The sequence below is a fragment of the Chelonoidis abingdonii genome, chromosome 22 (genome assembly GCF_003597395.2).
Source record: "Chelonoidis abingdonii isolate Lonesome George chromosome 22, CheloAbing_2.0, whole genome shotgun sequence".
NCBI lineage: Eukaryota > Metazoa > Chordata > Testudines > Testudinidae > Chelonoidis > Chelonoidis abingdonii.
This window is the reverse complement of record NC_133790.1, coordinates 27,753,416-27,776,019: the sequence shown is the minus strand read 5'-3', so window position 1 is coordinate 27,776,019 and position 22,604 is coordinate 27,753,416. Positions and strand designations below refer to the sequence as shown.

Sequence of the window (22,604 nt, the reverse complement as noted above, 5' to 3'; positions counted from 1 at the left end):
CTGCAGTCCAACCCTGTGGTGCTCTGATGTGGCTTTAAGTACTAAAACAACCCAAAACTTTTTTTGAGGTGGAAAAAAAATGTCCAGCTGCCTCTGGAGAAGGAGGGCAGAACCTAGACAACATGATGATAGAAGTTGTACTAGAGATGTGATGCCTTCTAGTGTGCATAGAAACCATAGTGCTGTGGGTGGTGGAAAATTAGGTGAATGCGATTCTAGCCTTTTATTTCCTCTGCCGATATGTTAAAAAGTGCCCAGAAACAAAATGAAATGGTTCATTGCAGGTTGAGCAAAATGTCTGTCAACTTTTTCAAATCACCATGTTTTTTCAGAGTTTTTGGATTAGGTCTGGTTGAGCTGAAATTTTAAAAAAGCTTTTTTTGGAAATGCCAGCTGGGCTGAGAAATCATTTATTCCCCCAGCTCTAATGAGGACCACACCTAATAACGTACAGTGGTTTTTCACTGCTAAAAAGAGTCGGGAATGTCATACAGACAAAGGGACATGCAGTCTGCCCAGAGCACTTGAGCCTAAATCAAAATGAACCTGTACAGCATTCAAGTAATGATTATGCTTCTGACAAGAATACAACGTGTTCACAATTTCTCTGAGACCTGCAAAGAGATTCACGTGTAGAACAACATGAAAAGCAATGCAATCCCTCACAGAGTAAAGTAAGAAATATTCCAATAAGAGGGTCCTTCTGTATCAAAGTCCAGGGATGGAGTAACGATAAAGTACTTAAACTCATTGATTCAACAGAGTGGTAGCTCCAATAAGGATAGAAGAAAAATTAGCTGGATTAATATGTTCTATCCTGAGAGAATTAGATATTTTTGAAAATCCCCATCGTCAATCTATTTAGCTCATTGAAGAGAAGCGTAAGAGGTGACAAGTACCTAGATTAAGGATTCTGACAGGAAACAGCTGTTTAATCTAGCATGGTCAGAACGAAGGTCCAATGGCTGGAAGCTGAAGATCGACAAATTCATACTAGAAATATGGCACACATTTTTACCAGTGAGGGTAATTAACCTTTGGAAGAATTTATCAAGGGATCGGGTTAATTCTCCAGTTCTTTGCAAGTGTCCCACAGGAAATCGGACATTGAATGGGTTGATGGATAAGCTTGAGGAGCAGTTGTTGATGCTGTTGAGCTGAACAACATTCTGTTTTGAGATCTCAAATACACCGATGGCCTTGTCTTGTTGGCTCAGTTGGATGAATTGCTGTAGCTAGGCAAGAAGTAGTGTGTAGTGATTATTAATCTGGATAAAATTCTATCCTGGGCCTTGCTATCAAGCATTCTCTAACTTTAAATTTCAAGCAGCTCACCTATTAACAGTCCAGACTGGACATTGAGCAGGTGGCAACTGGCAAATACCTGAAGTGTCACAGACAGTGCTGGAGGTTGCTCAAGAGATGTGGGCACTTGTATAGCAGCAGCTGCTGCCATGTTTCACACCCTTCATCAGCCTCTGTTGCAAAGTCATGACATTAAGCTTGCTACAACGCTGTGGCTCTACAGAGCCATGGTTCTACCCACTCTGTTGTACGCAAGTGAAATGTGCATGCTGAGGAAGGCTAACGAGCATTTGATCGATGTTTTCGGTTCTTATCGTCTACATCCGTTTCTCCTTATTAAGAGGCAGGACATGATCAGAAATGAGGATATTTGAAGCTGACCCCAGCAATGGCTTCCATCAGCAATGGTTTGGTTTTGGTGAATTTCTTGGCACAGACGTGTTATTAAGATAGAAGACCAACAAATCACGAAGTGTGTTTACCCAGGAATGTCACTACACAGCTAGTGGTCATGTGGTCACCTGAGGCTTTGGTGCTGTGATAAGATTGCCAGTGATGGGCATAAACTGAACAGCCAGCCAGCCTGCAAGATCTAGCTGGAAATAAATCCAACTGGTGCTTGTTCTGCAGGGAAGCCATGTCCCTTTGGGATTTGCCATGATGGTGATGATGATGGGAAATGGGGGTGGGGCTCCAGGAATCCAGTTATGCCTACTGGATTCTCAAGGTGCATCTGCCCTGGCCCTGGCACAACAGTGCAAAGTTTCGGGGCTGCTGTAACTTTCACTAAGTGAAACATTCACCAAGGTCCTTATGGGACCTTGAACCAGTTATGAATTGGCCTGGTTAAGTAATCTCCATCCTTACCCCTCTCACTCCCAACACCCCTCCAGCCCCACCAGAATGTTAATGGTCATTGGTCTAGGAACTAGCGATGACACTTTATGCCAGGTTAGAGCTCCCCACCACTCGAGAATTTCGTAGGCAGCTAGCTGAGGCCAGAGTCTGCAGGTGGCAACAAAATGGTTTGAACATGAGGAGAGAAGCTGGGCCTCTAAACCAAGACTGGATGCCATTATGAAAAATATACCCTACCTCAGCCACTAGTTACTGGGCAGGATGCAGGAATCACAGGGTGAAATTATCTGGCCTGTGTTAAGCAAGCAGGCAGACCAGTTGATCAGAATGGTCCTTTCTGGCTTTAACATCCCTGAGACAGATTCTTAACCAGTGTAAATGGGCATAGCTCCAGTGAAGTCATACTTCAGTAACCAGATTGTCTCTCTTCCCTCACCTCAACAGCACGTTTGCAGCAATCACTTTTAAAAACTATGTTGAAAAATGATTTTTTTTAACACAGTGGAAACTAGAGTGGATAGGGCTTAGAAGAGCAGCAATAGAAGCCTGGTCAACCTGCATTCGACACCAACACCACTCCCACAACTCCAGGTGTCACAGCAATGACCTTTAGATCTGGGTTGTACACAGTCTGGGGTGAAAACCAATAATCCTCAAGCAACTAACCCAAACACTAGCAGGCTAATACCCTGCCTGCTGGGAATGCCAGATAAGTTACAAACTAGATTGCAAACAATTAATTCTGGGCGACTATCTCACTACAGAGAAATGCAGTCTCTTATCTAAATATCAGATCAATGCACAAAACTAGAAATAGATACTGACAAGTATAAAACTTCTGGACTGTCACAGGCACCTAATTAGGTAGTTTAGATGAAAGGTAAGAATAAAAATGACAATTTCCACTTCACTGTTCAAAGACAAGGAAGTAAGAGACAGGGGTGGCTCCAGGCCCCAGCACGCCAAGTGCGTGCTTGGGGCAGCATGCCGCGGGGAGCGCTCTGCTGGTCGCCGTGAGGGTGGCAGGCAGGCAGCCTTTGGAGGCATGCCTGCGGAGGATCTGCTGGTCCCGTGGCTCCAGTGGACCTCCCGCAGGTGTGCCTGCGGAGGGTCCGCTGGTCCCTCAGCTTCGATGGAGCCGCGGGACCAGCGGACCCTCTGCAGGCACGCCTGTGGAAGGTCCACTGGAGTTGCGGGACCAGCAACCGGCAAAGCGCTCCCCGCGGCATGACGCCGTGCTTGGGGTGGCGAAATGTCTAGAGCCTCCTCTGGTAAGAGAGAGGCTCTATCAATCAGCTGGGGTAAAAGATTTGCTATTCTGAAGCAAGGGATAAACAATGCATATATTTGAGAGAAAGAAAAGAGATGGCACAAACACTTTCCAAATAGGTAGCCTATCGACTTAGGGTTACCAGATAGCAACTATGAAAAAACAGGACAGTGGATGGGGTGTAATAGGGGGCCAATATAAGAAAAAGTCCTAAAAAACAGGACTGTCGCTTTAAAAATGGGACATCTGGTCACCCTACCTATCATTGACTGAGAATTGGGCATGATTGAGACAATGATGGAACCATTATCAATGGGGAAATCCTCTTATAGACTCATACACTCTAATTATTTACTTTGAAAACATTTCTAGGTATTGTAATGTCAACAAAGTTATGAACAACTGGGTCCTTTTATAGTGTCTCAAATAGGACATCTTAAATACATGTCACTTTTGAAAATCTTGGCCACAGGAGAAACTATACGAAATGCCTCTTAAAGTCAACTGGGGCACCATTTCTGAAACTGGGGTATGGAAGAATTAGGAATCAAGGCCCACAGACAGAGGGCATGAAATCTGTATGGATCTCCACCACCTTTGCAGCATCATTGCTCCTTTCCCGACAGAAGCCCTTCAGTGGGGTTGGGGAATCTGTATGTGGGGATGGGGTTGGCTGGAATGGGAGGGTTGAGGAAACAGAGATTACAACTGTGGAGAAGAGGTTCTGGGGAAACGCAACAGCAAGGACCCTTCATGGTTGATCCTCTCGGAGCATCTTGACCTTGAGGATCAGTAAGCTTTGCACGAAAATGTAGGTCAATTTTGAGGTTGGGAGGCAACCCTGGTGTCCCAGAACAATAATCAAGAGATTTTGCAGGGTGAACTATATGGAAGGCCCTTTCTCCTATGTTTCCTCTACTGGGCTGATCTAGCACCAAGATATATGGTGATAAGACACCAATCTCCTTTGTGACAAGAGCACTTCAACCTTTGCACTAGCAGTACCAACCAGGGGGGCTGGAACAATTTGTATAGTGGGGGTGCTAAGAGCCATTGAACCAAACTATAAACGCTGTATGTAATGGGGGTGCTGCAGCACCTCTATTCCAGCACCTATGGCACCAACAGTGGCTTTGCTTGTGCTGTTGCCCTGTAACTCCGGGATAATAGGCAGGTTTGGTGTTTTGGGTTTTTTGTTTTTTTTTACTAATTGTATTTTTTTTAACAATTTCTTCTTTAATCTCTGAAAAATAATGTTAGTTTAATCATGAAACTGAGCCTTGAGAGCAGGCCCTGGAATGTAAGCCACCCGATTTCATTGCAATGAATGAGAGAGGGGAGATCAAAGGACAAATAGGCAGCTAGGTATAGTCTCTTCACCTTTGACTAGTGCTGGAAGTCAGAGGACAGTCAATTTATGACAGTGGCCTCCCTCCCAGCATCAGCACTGCACCATACAGAGTTGACACCAAAGGTTAGAAAGAAGAGATTTTTCAAGCACCTAGAAATAACTCCCAGGGCCTGAAAGGCAAAGACTGCCCCTGATTCCAAGTAATAGGATATAAAGAGATAAAGAGAAGGTGACACTGATGTCCCAAGCTTAGAAGAACCCCAGACTGATTAATCAGTGCAGCCCCCACTAGCTTGAATTGTTCAGACACCTCAAGGATCCTATGCAGGTGGTCATCCTATTATAGAAAAGTCAATCCCTGTGGGCTTTCCTAAATCGCCGAATAACACACATACTTTTAGCAGCAGACTCCCACTTTCTATCTGTTTTGTTTAATGCTTACTTACAACCTGCAATACTTATGTTAAGGTTGGCCAGCAGGCTCTGTTCAAGCAGCTCTCCTTTCCCTGACAGTTCACTGCTTGGAAACCTCTGCCACTTCCTTGATTTACTGAGTGTTGAACACAAAGTGATGAATCAATTAACATAATAACATGCTGTCATTATTCATATTAGCTATCCACAGCTTTTCAGCTTCAAAGTACTTTACAGATGTTTATTTAATGAGATTTGACATCTTCTTCCTGATTAGGGATGGAATAAATACCAAAATATGCCAAATATTTTCCTGTGGTATTGAAGAGGAGGAATATAATGAGGCTTCAACGAAAGCGCCATTTTGAGCTTCAATATGTGAAAGAATCACATCGCCATCTAACTTTTATTGAGTACGCCTGGAATTGTGCATTCAGTTCTGACCACTTCACTAGCCTAGAGATCTTGACAAATGAGTCTGTTCTGAGAAGAACAACAACAATGATCATGGGGTTGGAGGAACTGGTTAACGGACTTATTTGTAAAGGCTGAAGGAACTATATGTGTGTCGGTCAGTTAAGCAGCAAAGGGGGAACATAAGCCTGTCCATATCCGAAATAGAGTTGGTAAGAAATGTTTTGATGGAAGAATTTTCTGTTGGAAAATGCAATTTCATTGAAATAAGAATGGCTTTGGGGAATGTCTCAGTTTCAACAAAGTTTCTGTTGAGAAAAGTCTAAAAAAATCATTTAGATTTTCTCATTTCATTTACGTGTCAAACTTTTTCATTTTGATAATGTAAAAATGTTGCTTTCCAGCTTTATCATCTCAAATCATTTTGTTTGAACCATTATAACAAAACGTTAATGTTAATATACATGTTTATATATTGTATTTAATACATATAATCGTGAAGGGTCGTGCACTCACTCTGCCGGGGGGGGGGGGCGAGGTGCAGCGAGTTCTTCTGGGCTCATTCAGCACCTGCAAGGCTTACTCTGCCTAGAGGAGGGACCTTAAACTTGCCACAGGATGGGGTGGTGAACAGAAAGAAGACTGATACATCTCAGAGACTGCTGACAACAGAGACAGATCAGCCAAGAGGGAGACAGCTGCAGGCCTCACTGCTCCTGAAACTGCACAGACAAGCTGTAAAGCAGGATGCTCCAAGAGGAGGGGCTGGAGGTAGACCCTAATTAAAGACAAAGACCAGTTGATAAGCCAAACCCCAAAAGGGCTGTGTAGTGGGGCAGTCACCCCGCTCCTGCGCTGAGGGGGTTAAAGCGGCCCTGGAGAGGGCTGTGGCAGAGAAAAGCCAGGCTGATTGGGGGAAGCAGCCAAAGCTGGCCCTATAAGAGAGCTGAGGGCCAGAGGCTAAGAAGAGTCTCTCTCTAGGGTTAGAGAGAGAAGGACCTGCCTGGGAGCTGAGCAGGGTACCAGTGCTGGGGAAGGGCAGAGGAAGCTGGGGAGCTCCAGCCTAGCAAAACCCCAGGCTGCAGGCCTTGCTAAAAGGCAGTAGGGCTGCGGAGGGGCAGCCCAGAGACAGGCAATGGCAGCAGCCCCCCTTGCCAATGATAAGAGGTTTACAGACTGCCGTCTGCCCCAATGAGTGCGGGCTAGATGGTGACTGGCAGTAGCACTGAGATGAGGTGGGGATAGCGGGTTGGAGGTTCCCATGGGTGGGGAGGCCCAGATTGTGGGTTACTGCTGGGGGCAGAACCCTGATGTATAGGGCTCCAGGATCCAGGAGGGACACAGGAGCCAGTAGCAGATGAGACACTGGCCTGCAGAGGGCGCTCTGGGCTGGAAGAGTTAATTTCTAGGATGATCAGCAGGAGCCCGGCTAGCAGCTGGAGCCTGGCCGGGGAGCCCAGGCAGCTGTGGGGCACCAGGGCCCCCACCCAGGGCAGGTGCAGGTTCAACGGCTTCCCACAGCTGCCTGTGCAGCTCTTACTATGGCTGGGCTGTGGGAGTCAGAGTAGGCTGGGAGCCACAGATCCTCCTGCCCTGGACTGGGGGGCTCCAGGGTGGGGACATGTGCTGGGGGTTGCTCTCGGCTCCCCTACCCCAGGCAGATGGAGGGTCTGTGGCTCCCAGCCTGCTCTGACTTCTGGCTTGGCCAGGGATGGGGCCCTGGGTGAAAGATGTTGGGTGGGGGCACTGAAGGGGTGGGGGCCCCTGACCTCTCCCACTACTGGGAAGGCTCCGCCACCCCTGCAGTGCAGCCTCTAACATTTATGTGCCCTACCACTTAATGCAATTCACAACTCTGAGTTAGGCGCCCCTTACACAAAGCACAGGGAGAACTGTGTCTTTTAATAATGAGATTCACACAAAAGCCAGCAGGGGGAGCAGGGTGCTGCCTAAGCTAGCCAATAGGAAAGGCTGAGGAGGGGGTGTGTGACCCACACCCTCAAACGGATTTAGCTCCTTAAATCTGAGCTGGAGGTACATGAATGGGGGACCTATGCCAGGTGAAAAGCAGGAGTGATGGTTCTCCACTTATAATCTTTAGCCCAGGATGTGGGAGACCCGGGTTCATATCCCCGCGGTGCCTGATGTGGAGGAGGAAATTAAGGTCCCTCACCTCTCAGAAGGGAGTTTTAAATGTATAAATAGTCAGCTCTCCACTGGAACAGGAGGACTGAACCCTGAGCCTCTCCCAACAGTGCTCTAATAGAGTCCCGCTGCCCCAGTGAATAGTTAAGTATTTATATACAGTGGAATATATATAGTCCACTGGAGAGACTCTGCAAGCCTTGCTCTTGGCTACCCTATAGCCCAGTGGTTAGGGAGGTAGGAGACACAAGTTCAAATCTCTGCTCCACATGAGGTAGAGGGGGGATTTGACCCCAGCTCTCCCACATCCTGGGTCTATGCTCTAACCACTGAACGTAAGGAGGCCCCTCCTTCTCCAGTGTCCTGTGTAAGGGTTTAGGCATGCTCTTGGCATGTCTACTGCATCAGGCCTTGGAGGCAAGATTGGTGAGAAATGCCTAGCTGCAAATCCCACTGGGGTTGAGGTGTGAGGTAGGTGCTGACCTGCTGGGAGATGTCAGGAGTGAGGTGGCTCAGTGAAGGCCCAGCTGCTGAAATCGAGGTGCCTTGGGGATTTAAAAAATGAGAACTTGATGCCTACAGGTTTAGACAGCAGCTGGGTGATGGTTTTGTGAATGCCAGTGGCATCTAAATGTTGGATGGTGGTGCCTAAAGTAAGTTAGGTGCTTAAGTCACTCTTAAGAATCTCACCTAATCCACCCCGCTCTGAGGTCTATGCTGTGCTGGGCATGCCTAGAGAACATTCATCATGCAGAACAAGCCGAACCTAATGCCCTCATGCAACATTGGTCTCAAAACTCCTCTGATTTCAGATGTATCATTTCATTAATGCACAGCAACCTGGATCCTGGGAGGGGGAAAAACTGATGGCTAGTGGCTAAAGCAGAAATAGAGTAAAAGGACATATTTCAATAACTAGGCAGTCAGATTAATGTCCATGTTGGAATGTCTCAAAGGGAAGAGAAACACTTACTTGGTGTAAAATGCCACGAACTTCAGTTCATCTAAATCGCCTTGAAAGACGACATCATCAAATCCTTCCCCGTGGCCTGAAAAACAGGGGAAATGTCAAAGTGGTGCAGGAGACAGGATACGGCTCCCTTTGCCCTTCCTCCCCTATGGTTCCACATTGCGCAATCTCATGTGTGCACAGATATGCACACAGGCAAGCACTTGCATATGAAGACAACACATGCCATATGGCGGTGGTCTGTCCTACAGCCACAACCTCTTTTTGGACAACTGTCTACAAACCGGACACACCCTCACCATGTGCTGGGGTTGGCGTGACAGTCATAAAATCCCAGCATTCTTTGCTCAGCCATCTCCCAAATGATTCAATCATAGTGCTATGGGAAGCCACAGTCTGCCCACTAAGAGATAGTGTCATTAAGAAATTAAATGTGAAAGTGTCACTTTAGGTGCCTAAATCCCAGAATCTGGCCCCACTGGGATTCACAAAACCACTGCTCAGCTGCCACCGAACCCTGTAGGTTCCTAAAATTGCTCAGTGCCCATGTTTCTGCCTCTGGGCATGGGCACTGCAGCTCCATGCCGGGTGTCCAGGGAGAAGGAAGAAGACCTCCCCTATAATCTTTAGCCCAGTGGTGAGGGTACTCAGCGTGGCTGTAGGAGACCCTCAGTTCAAGTCACCCCCTATTCCTGGGAGGGGGCAAGGATTTGAACAGGGATCTGCCACCTCTCAGGTGAGTGACTATCGCTGTGGTATGGAATAGTCGGATGTGGGGAGCTCCCTCAGCGTCTCCTGTTGAAGCCTTTGCACTGAGGACAAACAAGGACAGAGTCATGGGACAAAGGAAGTGTGTGCTTTTTGGATAAGGTCCTTGCCAAATTCCAGACAGTGCTCCCAAGCTCTTGTTTGTTCTCAGAGTGACATTAGCCAGTCAGGAAACAGAGCCCTCACATTTGGCCAACGTTTTGCTAGGTTGGGCAAAACTGGCTGTTCTGAAATCTCACCAGAACAGAATGGGAGAGGGTAGGGTGACTTTTCGGTTGACTTGGTGTGTTTAATATTTTGAGTGAACGTGGTGATGATGACACTTTAGTGATCCACGTATAATGTTTGCTTAAGACACGTTTTGCTTTATTTTATTCATCATTTGGTGTATATATTACAATTTTATAATACTTCTAAATCATTTTAATGTTATTTTATGTGAATAAAGATGTTTTTCATTTCTCTCTCTCTCTCTCTCTCTCTGTCTCCCTGGACCAGTGATTGTGGATAATTAATGAGCCAGGGGCAGCTGATCCCTTCTGCCTCTTGCGCTGCTGAGGTCACGTCTATTTTTAGCATACTAACGTTCCTCAAGCTAGTGCAGATATGAAATGCCACCTTCCAGCACCAACAGAGATGGACCCTGACTGATGCAGGAGGCACTGGAGGTTCAGAATAAGGTTGTGAGCATAAGGACCTCAGAGGGATAAGCCAACAATCTCAAGTGACTGGAGAGAGAGAGCAAAGCTGAGAGAGGACATGGCAAAGGAACTGTGACTTCCTGTTCTATTGTTGGTGTACTTCAGAGAGGCCTTGAGGCTCCTCTAAGCTATACTGGCTGACTCTGGCTCCAACTGGCCAGAACATGAGCTGAGAATGGCCAAAACAAAGCAGCACATTGGTCCTCTGTGCTAGAGGCGGTAGGGGGTGGTAGCTCTCCTAGCTCTCTCTCTGCTGGGGATTGCTTCACAGGGTGGGAAATTGAGTGGCTTTCTAGCCCCTTTGCTGAGGTCACATGGGATGAAGAAGAGACTCAGACCCAGAAGTGATGTCCAGATTAGCACAGTGGTTATCTTCCCTATTTGGACGTGCTCAGACCTGTCACCAGTAGAATCTCCTGCCAACCAAGTGAACAGGCAAATTTACCTTTAGGTGTTGTTCAGATGTTTTAGAACGGGCTTATCCAGTACTATGTGTTCAGGTCTCTAATGTACAAATGATGTGGCAACTCAGGCTGACGTTTTGAATTCATGCACAATTTGGGTCACAGGAAAACTTCACATTATAAACAAATGTTTCCACGGTGAAGGAAAAAGAAAACAAATCTCCTGGATCATCTGACTTGGGACCACAGAGACTGGAAAGCCTCAGTCATCATGATCATATGATATGAATATTTTAACTTGTTTGGAATTCTTTTAAATTAAACCTTAACTCTGAATGTTGTGGCTTTATAATGCTTCTTTTGACAACGCCGCCATCATGTGTTTCACTCAAAATATGCACCCTTCGCTTTAACTCCCTCTTAGCATAGTTTTTGTCTGGGAACTCTCTCAGAACTCCTCATGTTCACACATCAGCAATGCCAGCCAGAGGCGCCAACTCGGTGTGTGTGCCGGGACTGGAGCGCCTACGGCAAAAAAAAGTGGGTGCTCAGCACCCACCAACCACAGCTGTTCAGCAGCTCCGCCCATTAGCTGTTCAGTGGCTGGAGGGAGGCACTTGGGGGAAAGGGGCGGAGCAGGGGTGGGAAGAGACAGGGTGAGGGCAGGGCATCGGGGGAGAGGGTGAAGTGAGGGTGGGGCCTCGGGATGGAGCAGGGGTGAAGCACCCACCAGGGAAAAATAAAACTCAGCGCCTGTGATACCAGTCAGCACCGTCCAGCTACCTCACCCCTCAACTTGGCCACCCTCACAGGGTCCAGGTGACATGTCCAGTTCAGGCACTGCCCCCCCGAAAGAGTTTCAGGCATTGCCCCTCCCCCCAGTCAGATTCAGCTGTCACCCATCACCCCTAGTCAAGTTTACATTTTGCTCCTCTGCCTCAGTCAGGACAGGCTTCTCCTCCCCACTGAAGGTCAGACCTTGCCCCACCCTAGTCAGGTTCAGCACTGCACCCTCAGAGCCATCTCCCATTTGTAAATCTTGGGGCGCTAGGGGCTCCTCCTGTTCCCACAGTAGCACAGGTGGCATTTTTTCCTAAAGTGCAGACATCAGTCGCTGGTGAGACCCCTCCAGGTTGGAGTAGGGAGCTGGGTGTTATCCCCCCAAGATTTATGTAAGGCTCCTGTCCAGTTCAAGAGGCTACCTGGCTCCTCAGGCTCATATTAGTATGTCTGACCTGCATATCGTATGCTCTTCCCAAACACACCCGTCCACAGGTACGGGATGGTGCTGATCTCCGTGCCATGGGCCAGCATGTTCAGAGCTGCTATGCGGCCTGGAAAACCGAAGAAACAGAGCGTAAGAAAGGAAATCGTGCAGGAGTCTTGCCACATGCGCTGTGCCTGGGCAGGCCCAGAGTACTCGGATTGCACCCAGGACTTTGGGATGGTTTAAAGCCTTTTGCTACCAATTGCTCTAATCATAGTTTAAGTGGAGCCTAAGACCTTTCACCTTGGATTAAAAAATGCCCATCAGACAACCAAGCAGAGAGAGGACAGCAGAAGTTTCATGAACGACAATGCTAGCAAGGTCATGGTGAAGCTCCTCAGTTACCTGCCTTCAAAGGAAGGTTGAGTGGCTCTTGTTAATCTGCACCCTCCCACCCCCGAGAAGTTTGACTACCAGGAAGGATAAGATTATGTCACGGAGGTCACGGATTCCGTGACTTTCAGAGACCTCCTGCTTCAACAGCAGGGCCAGAGTTCTCAGCTGCTGGGAGGGAGCAGAGCTCTTAGCTTCCTCAGGGGGACCTGAAGCCACGGCGGATGGTGGGACCCCAGATTTCTGAGCCGCTGGGGCTGTGGCAGAGGAATCTGGAGCTGTCGGCAGCGGCAGGTGCTGGACTTCCCCCTCCCTCCTGCAACAGACCTCAGGCTCTCTTCCTCCTCCTCCCCAGCCCCCACTTGGGCATCAGTCAGCTCCCCGTCAAAACCTCCTCCCCTTTTATTTTTAGTAAAAGTCACAGGCTTCCATGCATTTTTGTTTATTGTCTGCGACCTGTTTGTGACTTTTACTAAAAATAACAGTGACAGAATCTTAACCTTCACTACCAGTCTCACCCCCACCCCTTTCTGTGTTCTCTCACCGCAACAGGGCAGAATGGCGCTTGGCACCTTTCACGGATATCGAACAAAGAACAAGGAGAGAGGGAGAGAGGAAGGACAATGGATAAAACACTTCTCAAGAGCAGAGACCTTTATGGGGCAAAGTATCAGTGCCCCCCCCCCCCGAATCTGTACTGGCGCCGTGGTGATTCAGGGCGTCATAGACTGAGAATGGCGTAGCTGTAGGTAAAGGAGAGCATGTTTTCAGTGCCGATGCTTCTTTATGTCATGTAATGATATTCAAAGCCTCGAAGCATGTTAAGAACGATGCTAACCAGAGTCTTGCGTTCAAAAGGAAGGGTAACCTGGGTGATAGAAGTCCAAAAACTGACCACTGGGGCACCTGGCTGGTAGACTGGCAGTGCCACGAAGGGAGGCATGAGAGTGGGGGGCAGAGAAAAAGGCTGATGCAAAAAGGAGATAGGGGCTAGATGCAAGCCGGGGGATGACTGAGTCCTTCAACTTGCCTGGGGGGGTTTCCTTTTTTCTCGGTAAACTGTTGGACACTGAGAGAAGCCAAATGCCTACAACCAGCAGGTTACGGACAATACGGTATTTTTAAATACATTGAGAAGTAGAGGAATTCTAGTAGTGGTCGAGGCCATATTTGATTATGTTCAATATGGGCAAAGAGAAGACAGTAGCAGTCAGAATGACCTAGACTTGGTGCTTGAAAATCACTCATTTCCCAACACTGGGAACAATTATGAACCAAACTGAATAAGAGGAAAAGATGAGACAGAAAAATGTGAATGAAAAATAGGAGTTTATCAGAGAGCCAAAAAGCCAGGACTCCACACACGAGCTAGATGACAACTTGGGCTAAAACCCCATCCTGGTTCAGTGGTGAAGTGAAGGCAGCATTAGAAATAAAAAAGAAACACATAACTAATGGAAGAAAAGGGAAATAAAAGGAAATCAGTATCAGTTAGAGGCTATGAAGTGTACAAAATTGATATGGGAAGTGTCACAGGGCTGCTGACCCTTTTAAATGAAGCAGGTCCAATGCCTCTGTGCCAGTTTGGCCATTTAAGAGGGTGAGGCAGTGCCTAGGGCTGTGAACGAGCCAGGCAGCAGGGCCCTAGTGGGGAGACAGGTCTGGTGAGTTGGAATTACCAGCTTCATTCGGAAGAAGGCAGGTGAGAGCTACTGGTAACCAAGAGACTACAGGAGGTCCTTGTAGGAAGCAGAAGATATTTCCTGGGAGAAGGCTGAAGGCAGGAGCGAAGCAAGCGGGTTGTGTTGGCTGATCTCCCTGAGCCAGGGCTGGAAAGAGCAGAAGGCAGGAAGAGGAGCGGCAGCAGCAGGGAGAGGTGCCTGCTGGCTCTAAGCCGGAAAGCTGAAGGTGGATGAGGACTGGAGGCAGGGGGGCAGTAGAAGGGCTTGCAGCTGACATGCTGGAGAGCTGGACCCAGAGAACAGCGAGAGGGCTGGGGGAGTGAGGGATGTTCCCCTGGAGAGAACGATCTCCCAGCAAAGGGTCTGTGGGATTCCCAGCCATTGGGAAGAGGAGGGTTACACTCCGTCAGGAAAGGCTACGGCGGCTGTCCTGGCAGAGGGCTGGAAAAGGACTGACAAGACCCGAGATGTAGTGGAAGACACTGCAGTATGAGGATGCAGTCCCAGCAGAGAGGCTTGCGGGGTGAGGTTCCTGCTGGAAAGAGAGGGTTTTAAGGCCTACATGCACTGCAGTGATATGAACTGTGTTGGGGACTTTCGATTATGGACTGATTTGCACTATGTTTTGATAATAAACTGGCCCCACAGAGGGGTATTATTGAGGCAAGAAAGCTGATATGTAGTTACTGGGGACTCTGAAGGGAGGAAACTGAGGGAGGGGTGCCAGCTGTCCAGCATGGAGATGTCAGCAAGACGAACATATGTCACAGGGTGACTGGCCCCTTTAAATGAAGCAGGCCCAGCTCCCCTGTGTCTGTACAGTTGCTCCTAGTTTGGCCAGCAGAAGGTGGGGCAGCACCCAGAGTTATGACAGGATCAGGGGGAAGAGAGACCTGGTGAGTCAGGGCTGCCAGACTCACTCAGTAAAAAAAATAGTTGAGAGCTGCCAGAGACCAGAGGCCCAGAGGAAGCAGAAGGTGGCTCCTGGGCAAAGGCCGAAGGCAGCAGAGCAGCAGGAGGGGTTTGAAGTCTGGCTTCCCCGAGCCAGGGACGGAGGCAGCAGAGGGGCTGATCTGCCGACATCTCCACACTGGAGAGTTGGACCCTGGAACAGTGAGCGGGCCGGGGCAGTGAGGGATGCTGTCCGATTTGCACTATGTTGGCTAAGAAACTGGCCCCAAGGAGGGTTATTATTGCGGCAAGAAAGGTTGTGTGAAGGTACTGGGGACTCTTAAGGAAGGAACCTGAGGCAGGTGTGCCTGTCATGCCACAGCCTGCTGCAGGAGGGTGCTCCAGGAAGGATTGTGCTATGGCAGGAAGCTAAAGACATCACGGAAAAATCCCTGGCTTGCACAGCTAAGGACTAGGGCACCTAGTCAGATTTACAAGCACTGAAATGGGAGGGATAATATTGAACAGCCAAGTGAATGGTGAATAATAAATCCCCATTCCCCTGCTGCCTATTCCTTACTGTCTCTCTATCTAGCTGGGTCTGGCTGGCTGACTTCCTGCACATCTTCAAGACATGTAGTTCAGGAGTCCTAACATGAAGAGACTGAAATACACCCACCATGCATATGTGCCATCTGCCAGTGAGGGATGTTCACCTTCTTGTTGTTACGCAAGGCCAGTGGAAAAGTGACAGCATCACCAGCCGCAAAAACTCCTGGGATGTTGGTCTGCATCATCTGAAAAGAAGCAAGGGGCCGTTAGCACTGTAGTAGGAAGAGAGCTTGGAACATTAAGGCCTGGTCGGAGGCTGATATAAAGCAAAGTTAAGTTGTGAGCAAGAGGCAGGCCAATCTAGCGGGGAATGGAAAGTCCCACCATACACTGAGCTGCGTCCATTGTCGTGGGCACACGTGCTAGTAGAATTGTAGACATTGATCCGGAGAGCTAGGACCATGCTTCGTTGACAATAAACCTGACCAAGCGCCTTTGCACCTTAACGGATTTTGTGGTCATTGGGCGGTTTGCTCGAGGTCTGCTGTGCCAGCTGTCTGCGCAGAGTTGGGGCAGTGCACAGAAGGAACACACGCAGCCGAACATCTAACCACAAGCACCACTGGTGATTACGCCGCAATCGGCGTTACAAGTGCAAGGTCAGCAGCAGCACTGCTTCACCATGGTTATAACACTTCGCCAAATCAGGCAAAAAGAATCCAAGCACTAGAGGAGAAGGGAAGGGATGAGAGAGAGAAAAGAAGTTGCTTCCCCATCTACACCCCAATGCATTACTCCCACTTCTCCTTTGTCAGCTGTACCCACATAGGTCCCACTGGATGAAAGGATAGCAAGCCCTGGGCATCTGGAACCCAGCCTCCCCCATAATCTTTAGTGTCAGCACTACGAGATGTCTTGCAAAACCATACCATGCCATATAAACAGTCCTAATATCAGTACCTTCCCGGAGACAGTCAGCTTGTCCTGTTCCACTGTACCTGCCGATGGTGAACGTTTATACATAAAGATGTATTTTTACACTCACATGGGTCGTTAACTAGATGTGGACCCCCCCCCCCACCTTCATCTTCACAGCACAGACCTTCTTCACCTCACCTACAGGACAATGGGGGGGGGTGGTTCTTGGGAGGGGGGAAGGGGAGTGTATAAACCATGCTACTGTTCTCTGTGTGGACCACGTAGGGAGTCACAATCACACGTTGTTACTAGGTTACACAGTATTTGAGAGAGCAGCAGGACACTAGGCATCAAGATTTTAGGTGCGTCTTCCTGTTTATGCGAGCATCGTTCAGACAGACATGCTTCTGTGGGGGTTGTCTGTGATGACAGAACCCAGAACCTCCGGCTGTAAAACCACAAGCCCCTGACACTTGAGCTAAAGAACCACATCATGTAACACACAATAAGCAGTACAGTCATAAACCTTGATCCGTGGTATAACTTCTAGAGGGTGAACACTGCAGAGTCATACTGTTAGTGTGGGTTACATGTGCATCTGATTTGGCAAGCCACTTCTTGAAGACTATGTGGCAAGTGGATGAGAGTTGGCTTGGTCATAGGAGAGATATGGACCCAGGTCCTCAAAGGCATTTCCCATTGAAGTGGATGGGAATTAGGGGTCTAAATACTTTAGAGGAGCTGGGTCCTATCCTGGCTCTGTGAAATGGGTACATTAGAGTCAGCCACAGTAACACAGTGAGGGTTCTGCATGGCACAGAAACATTAACAGCAGTTAGTGTAAGTTCTGTGAGTAGACCTCTTTGTTACCGAGCATGTAGTTTAGTGCAACTGTGGATGCACTCCAGGAATTTGTGGGAAGGGGTGGGAGCGCTCTCTCTATTGTTTTCCCATTTTGCTTCCTCAGAATCATTTGATGTCTGAAGCTTTTCACATCCTCATGGGACAGTCCACAGCAGGGGCCAAAATCGCATTGTCTCGCGCGATTTTATTGTGAGTCAATATTCATAAGAATCTATTAATCTTAAACCACTCACTTTGGGGCTACCTATATCTCAAGAATCCTTTGGCTAAATGACCCCATATTTATCCCACATAGTCTAACCACGTCGTTAGTGAGCCACAGCAATGTTCCAGATACTCTAAAATACACATGCGTAGGCAGATGACTTTGAAAATTTGGCTCTAAACAGCAACTGCACTACAACCTTAACTGTGGACTTGCTCCCACTCCTCTGCTATATGGCTGATTCCACACCTACCATCACAGCCTGCGTAGGGCTTTGCAACTGTTAGTGCGTTGACAGTGTTTACCTTGTTAACAACAATGAAGCCTTTGGAATCAATGTTAATGCCGCTTTGCTTCAGAAATCCTGTTGCTGGACTTGCACCTGCCAGAAAGGCAAAGGACACTGTGTGAGTGGGTCCAACTCTCAGACACTGTCTCTCTCATGAAAACAGATGCCAGAGCAAGAAAGGACCTGCTAACTCCCGCAATCACTCTCCTGTCAATGTCAGTTCAGTTCCATGATACCAGGTGCTGCTCAGTTAACACCTTCTGGAGCTGCTCACGAATGCAGCTGCGCTGGGTACCACAGTGGGCAGTGAATGAATGATTGACAGGGGGCTTCAGAGCCTTGTTGGCCAAGTTCAGTGGATGGGGAGGATCTGGCAGAAGCTAAAGTAACAGTGGAAATGCACCGACCTAGGGACAAACTGATTGAAATACGTACAACACGAGTAGCTGCATTTGGAAACCAGGTAACTCTGTTCTTATCAGATGGCCATGGAGAGCGCTCCTCCTCTCCCTGTTTGCCGTCCTCCACAGTACTGCCCTTCCTTTCCAGACTCCTGTGCTCCACTTAACTCACCCCACTCCCACTCTATATACACTTTTTAAAAAACTGCAGAACGATCTCCTTCGGAAAGTGGAGCTAACGTGCTGATAGCCACCCCCCACCCCCCATGTAGACTGTATCCCTGCTCCTCTAACCTTTGCCTGGCTTGTACATTCAAGTCCCCCTCCTGCAATGAGTTCCACACGGGCAGAAGGGTCACCTGCATGGAGGGCACTGCAGGACTGCGGCTTTGTCCAGGAGGAGAGCACAAGGAGGCGGCATAGAGCCCTGAACCCGAAGCATGGCCATAAATAGAGCACCCGAAGCAATGGCCATGACTTTTAATCTGAAAATGTTTTTGGTTGTAGCTTTTTAAAATATCAATACAAAATGCAAATAAAAGATGGGAAATAAAAGCTAGGCTGTGTAGACTGCCTAATCTGTACAAAACGACGCACAAGTACATTATGTCAATAGTTACTGCCTGCTTAAACAAGAGAGGGGTTTTGTGGGAGTCCTTGAACAGTGGTCAGGGGATCTTCTTATGGAAAAGTTTGAGAACCACAGATGTATAGGATTCCACATACTACACAAGGAACGTTACCATGTTTTAATGCACTTTAAGTTTAAAATTCACAAGGGTGTGATCAACGGGCATTGAATTGGGTGAGTCTTATCAATGCTTAAGAATAGTTTTAGTCTGTTTCTCTATCACAAATATTTCAAAAACTGATGGTATCTAAGCACTAAACTCTCATTAAAATGAGCACAACCATGTTCAAAGTGGGTCTCCTCTGTTTCTCTGCATTACAGATAGTTTTCCCCCTTCTTTTCTTCCTTCCTTTTTTTGTTCTATTTTCCGTTTTTTCATTCTCACTTTTCAAAACTTTGCCAACTTTGGAAAAGTCAACAGGCAGCAAAAAGAAAAATGGACTCTGTCACCTCATGACTCTTCCAATGCTGGAGATGTTTTGGAAACTTATAGAGAAGAAAAAGGAAAAAAAAAACACTCGACATGTCATCCATTCTACCACATCAGGTTGTAAAGAAAAAAACGAATCAAAACAAAAAGATCAATTTGAAAGTAAATGAATTTTTTCCTGGAAAACAAAAATCAAATGAAAAATGTTGAGGGAAACAGTAAGTTTTATGACCACATCTATTACCTAACCACAGTTCTGACAAGGGACTTTGGCTCAGATACTATATCTCACTGTTATATTCACATCTCTTTGACAAGGATCAATTAACCAACAGCTGGAAAGGTTCCCCTTGTTTGGGTGTTGATGGTGGATTTGATGGGTTGCAAAGGGCTGGACTCAATGACCAAAGAGGTCCCTACCAGACTAAGCTAACAAGCTCTCCCCTCTGTCTGGGGAAGCAGAAGCCATACTGTTGCCAAACATTGAAGCTTTGCACATTAGGGTTCATTTACCTATGCCGATGACACAGACATCCGCACGGAGGACTTTCCCATTCTTCAGGACAACTTCCTTAAGCTTTAACGGACACAGATGAAAATCGTGGTTACTTTAAGGACAAAAAAAACCCTAGCAGTACCCAGCTGAGTTGGAATCTCACTCTAGTTCATGAAATAAGAGAAAATGACTCAATTATAATTCCGCTTCAATGAAGAGATCATCCTGCAGGATTCTCACTCTTGGGTCTTGGCTCCCTAATGTAAACTCTGTAGTTGTGCAGGTTTTTTGGTCTCTTATGAAAGTGGTAATGCGTGATATATGTTGCACCAACCTCCCCTTTGGCTGGTGTTCATCAACCATCCTAGATCCTAATTGCTGTCCAGGTCCCTATCATGGAAATCTCTCCACAGTAGAATCCAGTGGGCTGAGATGTGTGTTGCTCTCAGAGACGTGCTGGTGGGCATGGTGAGAGAATTTGAATTTAATAGAACAGAAACGAGAAGAAGCAATGAACCAGCAATGCAATGAACCCACCTCTGACAGACAGACAGACCTCCGGACTCCTCTGGGTATGCATACAAAGGGGGCCAAATTAGGATTGCACAGGTGACTTGAATTCTGGCATTGCTAATTTCTCTGTGCTTGACTTTTCTCATGCAGTATTTCATTAATGGATGGACTAGGCACCCTGACTGTAAAACGGGCATTTGGGCCCTCTGAGTGATGTCACAGTGTACAGTGTGGAATCACCAAAAACAGGAGAATCCCTCAGCCCATCATTACTAGAGGCTGGTAGTGACCCCTATATTTAATTTGAACCCAGTTCATTCCGCAGACTGTGCTGAGAGGAGGTGGGGATGGGAGGCATGGCCTGGCCTCCTCCTCAGCTCTCTCTACCCACTTTGGAGTGATAGGTGCCCCTAGGGCTGAAGGTTGGGAACGGTTCCTGCACTCCTTTGAGCTCCTCACACTCTCCCTCCCCTTCCACACACTCATGCATAGGTCAGGCTAGTCTGGCCCACCATCCCCTTCCCTCAGCCCTGCAACACTCAGCTCCTGAGGAGCACCAGTCGCTGTACCTTGCCCTCCTGCTCCCGCAGCTCAGACACTTCTGTCTGCATGTAGAACTTCACCCTGTTGTTTTCAAACATCTGTGCAATGAGAGAGAGACAAAAGCCCTTATGCTCTGGAGCTGCCACCAGCTTCTGGCTTCTCTGACTTTTCCTCCACAGTCCCATTCCCTCCCTCTTGAGTTATAGCTCTCAACTCAGTTTGAGGGTGCACTGGAAACGGTCTCTCTGAGCATCTCTGCATCTCGCCTGCTCAGTGGGGTGTCATAATTTTGCAGTGTAGGAACACACAATACTTGAGCATATTACAATCAAGCCAATGGGAGGACATGGCCAATGTTTTCTTTTAGGTGTCAACCACCGTGCAGCACTTTATAGCTTAAGAACACTGCATGCACATTTAAGACATTAAATAAACCAAATACAATGATGCCATTAACTGATAGTGCCAGCAGGGAGGTAAGATGCATGCAGCAGTCCTCTGCACAGCAGGAATCAGGGTCCCTGACCCCCTTATTAGATCCAAAATAATCCTCTGAAAGACTGGTAAGTCACAATCACCTTCATGAGAGCTTGGCCAACCTTCTCCCCAAAGAATTTCTTGAAAGGCACTTCTTCCAGCTCAACCACAGACACAGAATGGGCCTTCTCTGTCAGGTAGGCTGCCACCTCCATCCCTGGGGAACAGAAGCAGGTCAGAGACAGCGCACGCCACCCCTTGCACTTCAGTGAGGTCTCTGGAGCTGAATTCAAGAGCTGTCAGGTGGCAGCGAGAGATGTGAGAACTTTCAATTCGCTCCTTCAGGACTGGGAACAGCTGCCATGGCATGAGCAGCTGCCTTTGGGCTCAGCACGAGGATACACTGCAGATGGTATGAAGAACGTTTTCCTAGCGAGCCGCTCTCTCAGTCTATTGTAAGAGCTAGGGAGCAGGTGTGATGTTATGAGTATAATATAATATCTCACTGAAAGGTGACAGGCCAGAAAGAGTTAATTAACTCACCTCACCGACTGACCTGTCCCATGGGAGAACCTTAAGAACTGGTTAGCAAGATATGTAAATGAATAGAGCTTTGAAAAGCAAGTCTGCATTGTTAGAGGTAGAAGGGAAGGTGTCTGCTCAGGTCTTGTGATGTAAGCAAACAAGTCTTGTCTATTGCTATAGTTTTAATTCAAAGATCAAAAAAGGAATATTAGCATTTAAGATGATACTTGAGTGAAATAGTATTATTGTCTATGTGTCTCTTTGAAGGTTGTGGTAACCTGTATCTGAACTGTTTAATGGATAAATTACTCTGCGCTAATTGCCAGGATGTTTGGGAGAAGGAGTTAAGCCTATTGTTTTCTCAGGCCAAAAGGCTGCTGGAAATGTATAAGAAGCCTGGGACACGATCCTTCTTCATCTCAGATCTGCTTTGGGTTTCAGGAGGGGGAAACCTTCAGCCACAAGGATTGAAATCCCCAGTCATTGACTGGAGTCACCCTGAATATGGACATTGGATTATAACCTATGGACTCTTTATAAAAGGACTTTTGGCAACTACAAGCTCACCTCTACTATGTATCTGAACCTCAAGAATTGAATTCAAGTCTATATGTCTATTAATCTTTAAACCAACACTCTCTCTCTTTTCTGTTCTAATAAATTTTAGCTTAGTTAATAAGAATTGGCTGTAGTGTGTATTGTGGGTAAGATCTAAGTTATAATTGAACCTGGGTATGTGGCTGATCCTTTGGGATTGGAAGAACCTTTTCTTTTATATGATGAAGTAAGATTTTCAGGAATCATCATCATATGTTTGACAGATGTGTCTGGACGGAGGCCTGAGGCTGGGCACTTTAAAGGAACTGTGTTGTTTGGACTTCTAAGTAACCAGTGAGGTACTATAGAAGCTGTTTTGTGTTGGTTTGGTAAATCTCAGTAGTGGAATAACCACCAGTATTTGGGATTTGTCTGCCCTGTTTTGTTTGC

The 22,604-nt window shown here is 47.3% G+C and overlaps 1 protein-coding gene across 2 annotated transcripts in view; it reads right to left on the bottom strand.

Moving 5' to 3' along the window:
• AIFM3 (AIF family member 3) overlaps positions 1 to 22,604 on the bottom strand; it is a 108,229-nt gene that overhangs the window by 3,787 nt on the left and 81,838 nt on the right. For both annotated transcript variants that reach the window (XM_075059966.1, XM_075059967.1), the window contains 7 exons: positions 21,194 to 21,309; positions 20,642 to 20,713; positions 19,577 to 19,640; positions 17,618 to 17,694; positions 15,453 to 15,570; positions 11,836 to 11,934; positions 8,731 to 8,806 (listed from right to left, as the gene is read on the bottom strand). In XM_075059966.1, the coding sequence (XP_074916067.1) occupies positions 8,731 to 8,806; positions 11,836 to 11,934; positions 15,453 to 15,570; positions 17,618 to 17,694; positions 19,577 to 19,640; positions 20,642 to 20,713; positions 21,194 to 21,309 (622 nt within the window). The remainder of the gene's footprint in view (positions 1 to 8,730; positions 8,807 to 11,835; positions 11,935 to 15,452; positions 15,571 to 17,617; positions 17,695 to 19,576; positions 19,641 to 20,641; positions 20,714 to 21,193; positions 21,310 to 22,604) is intronic.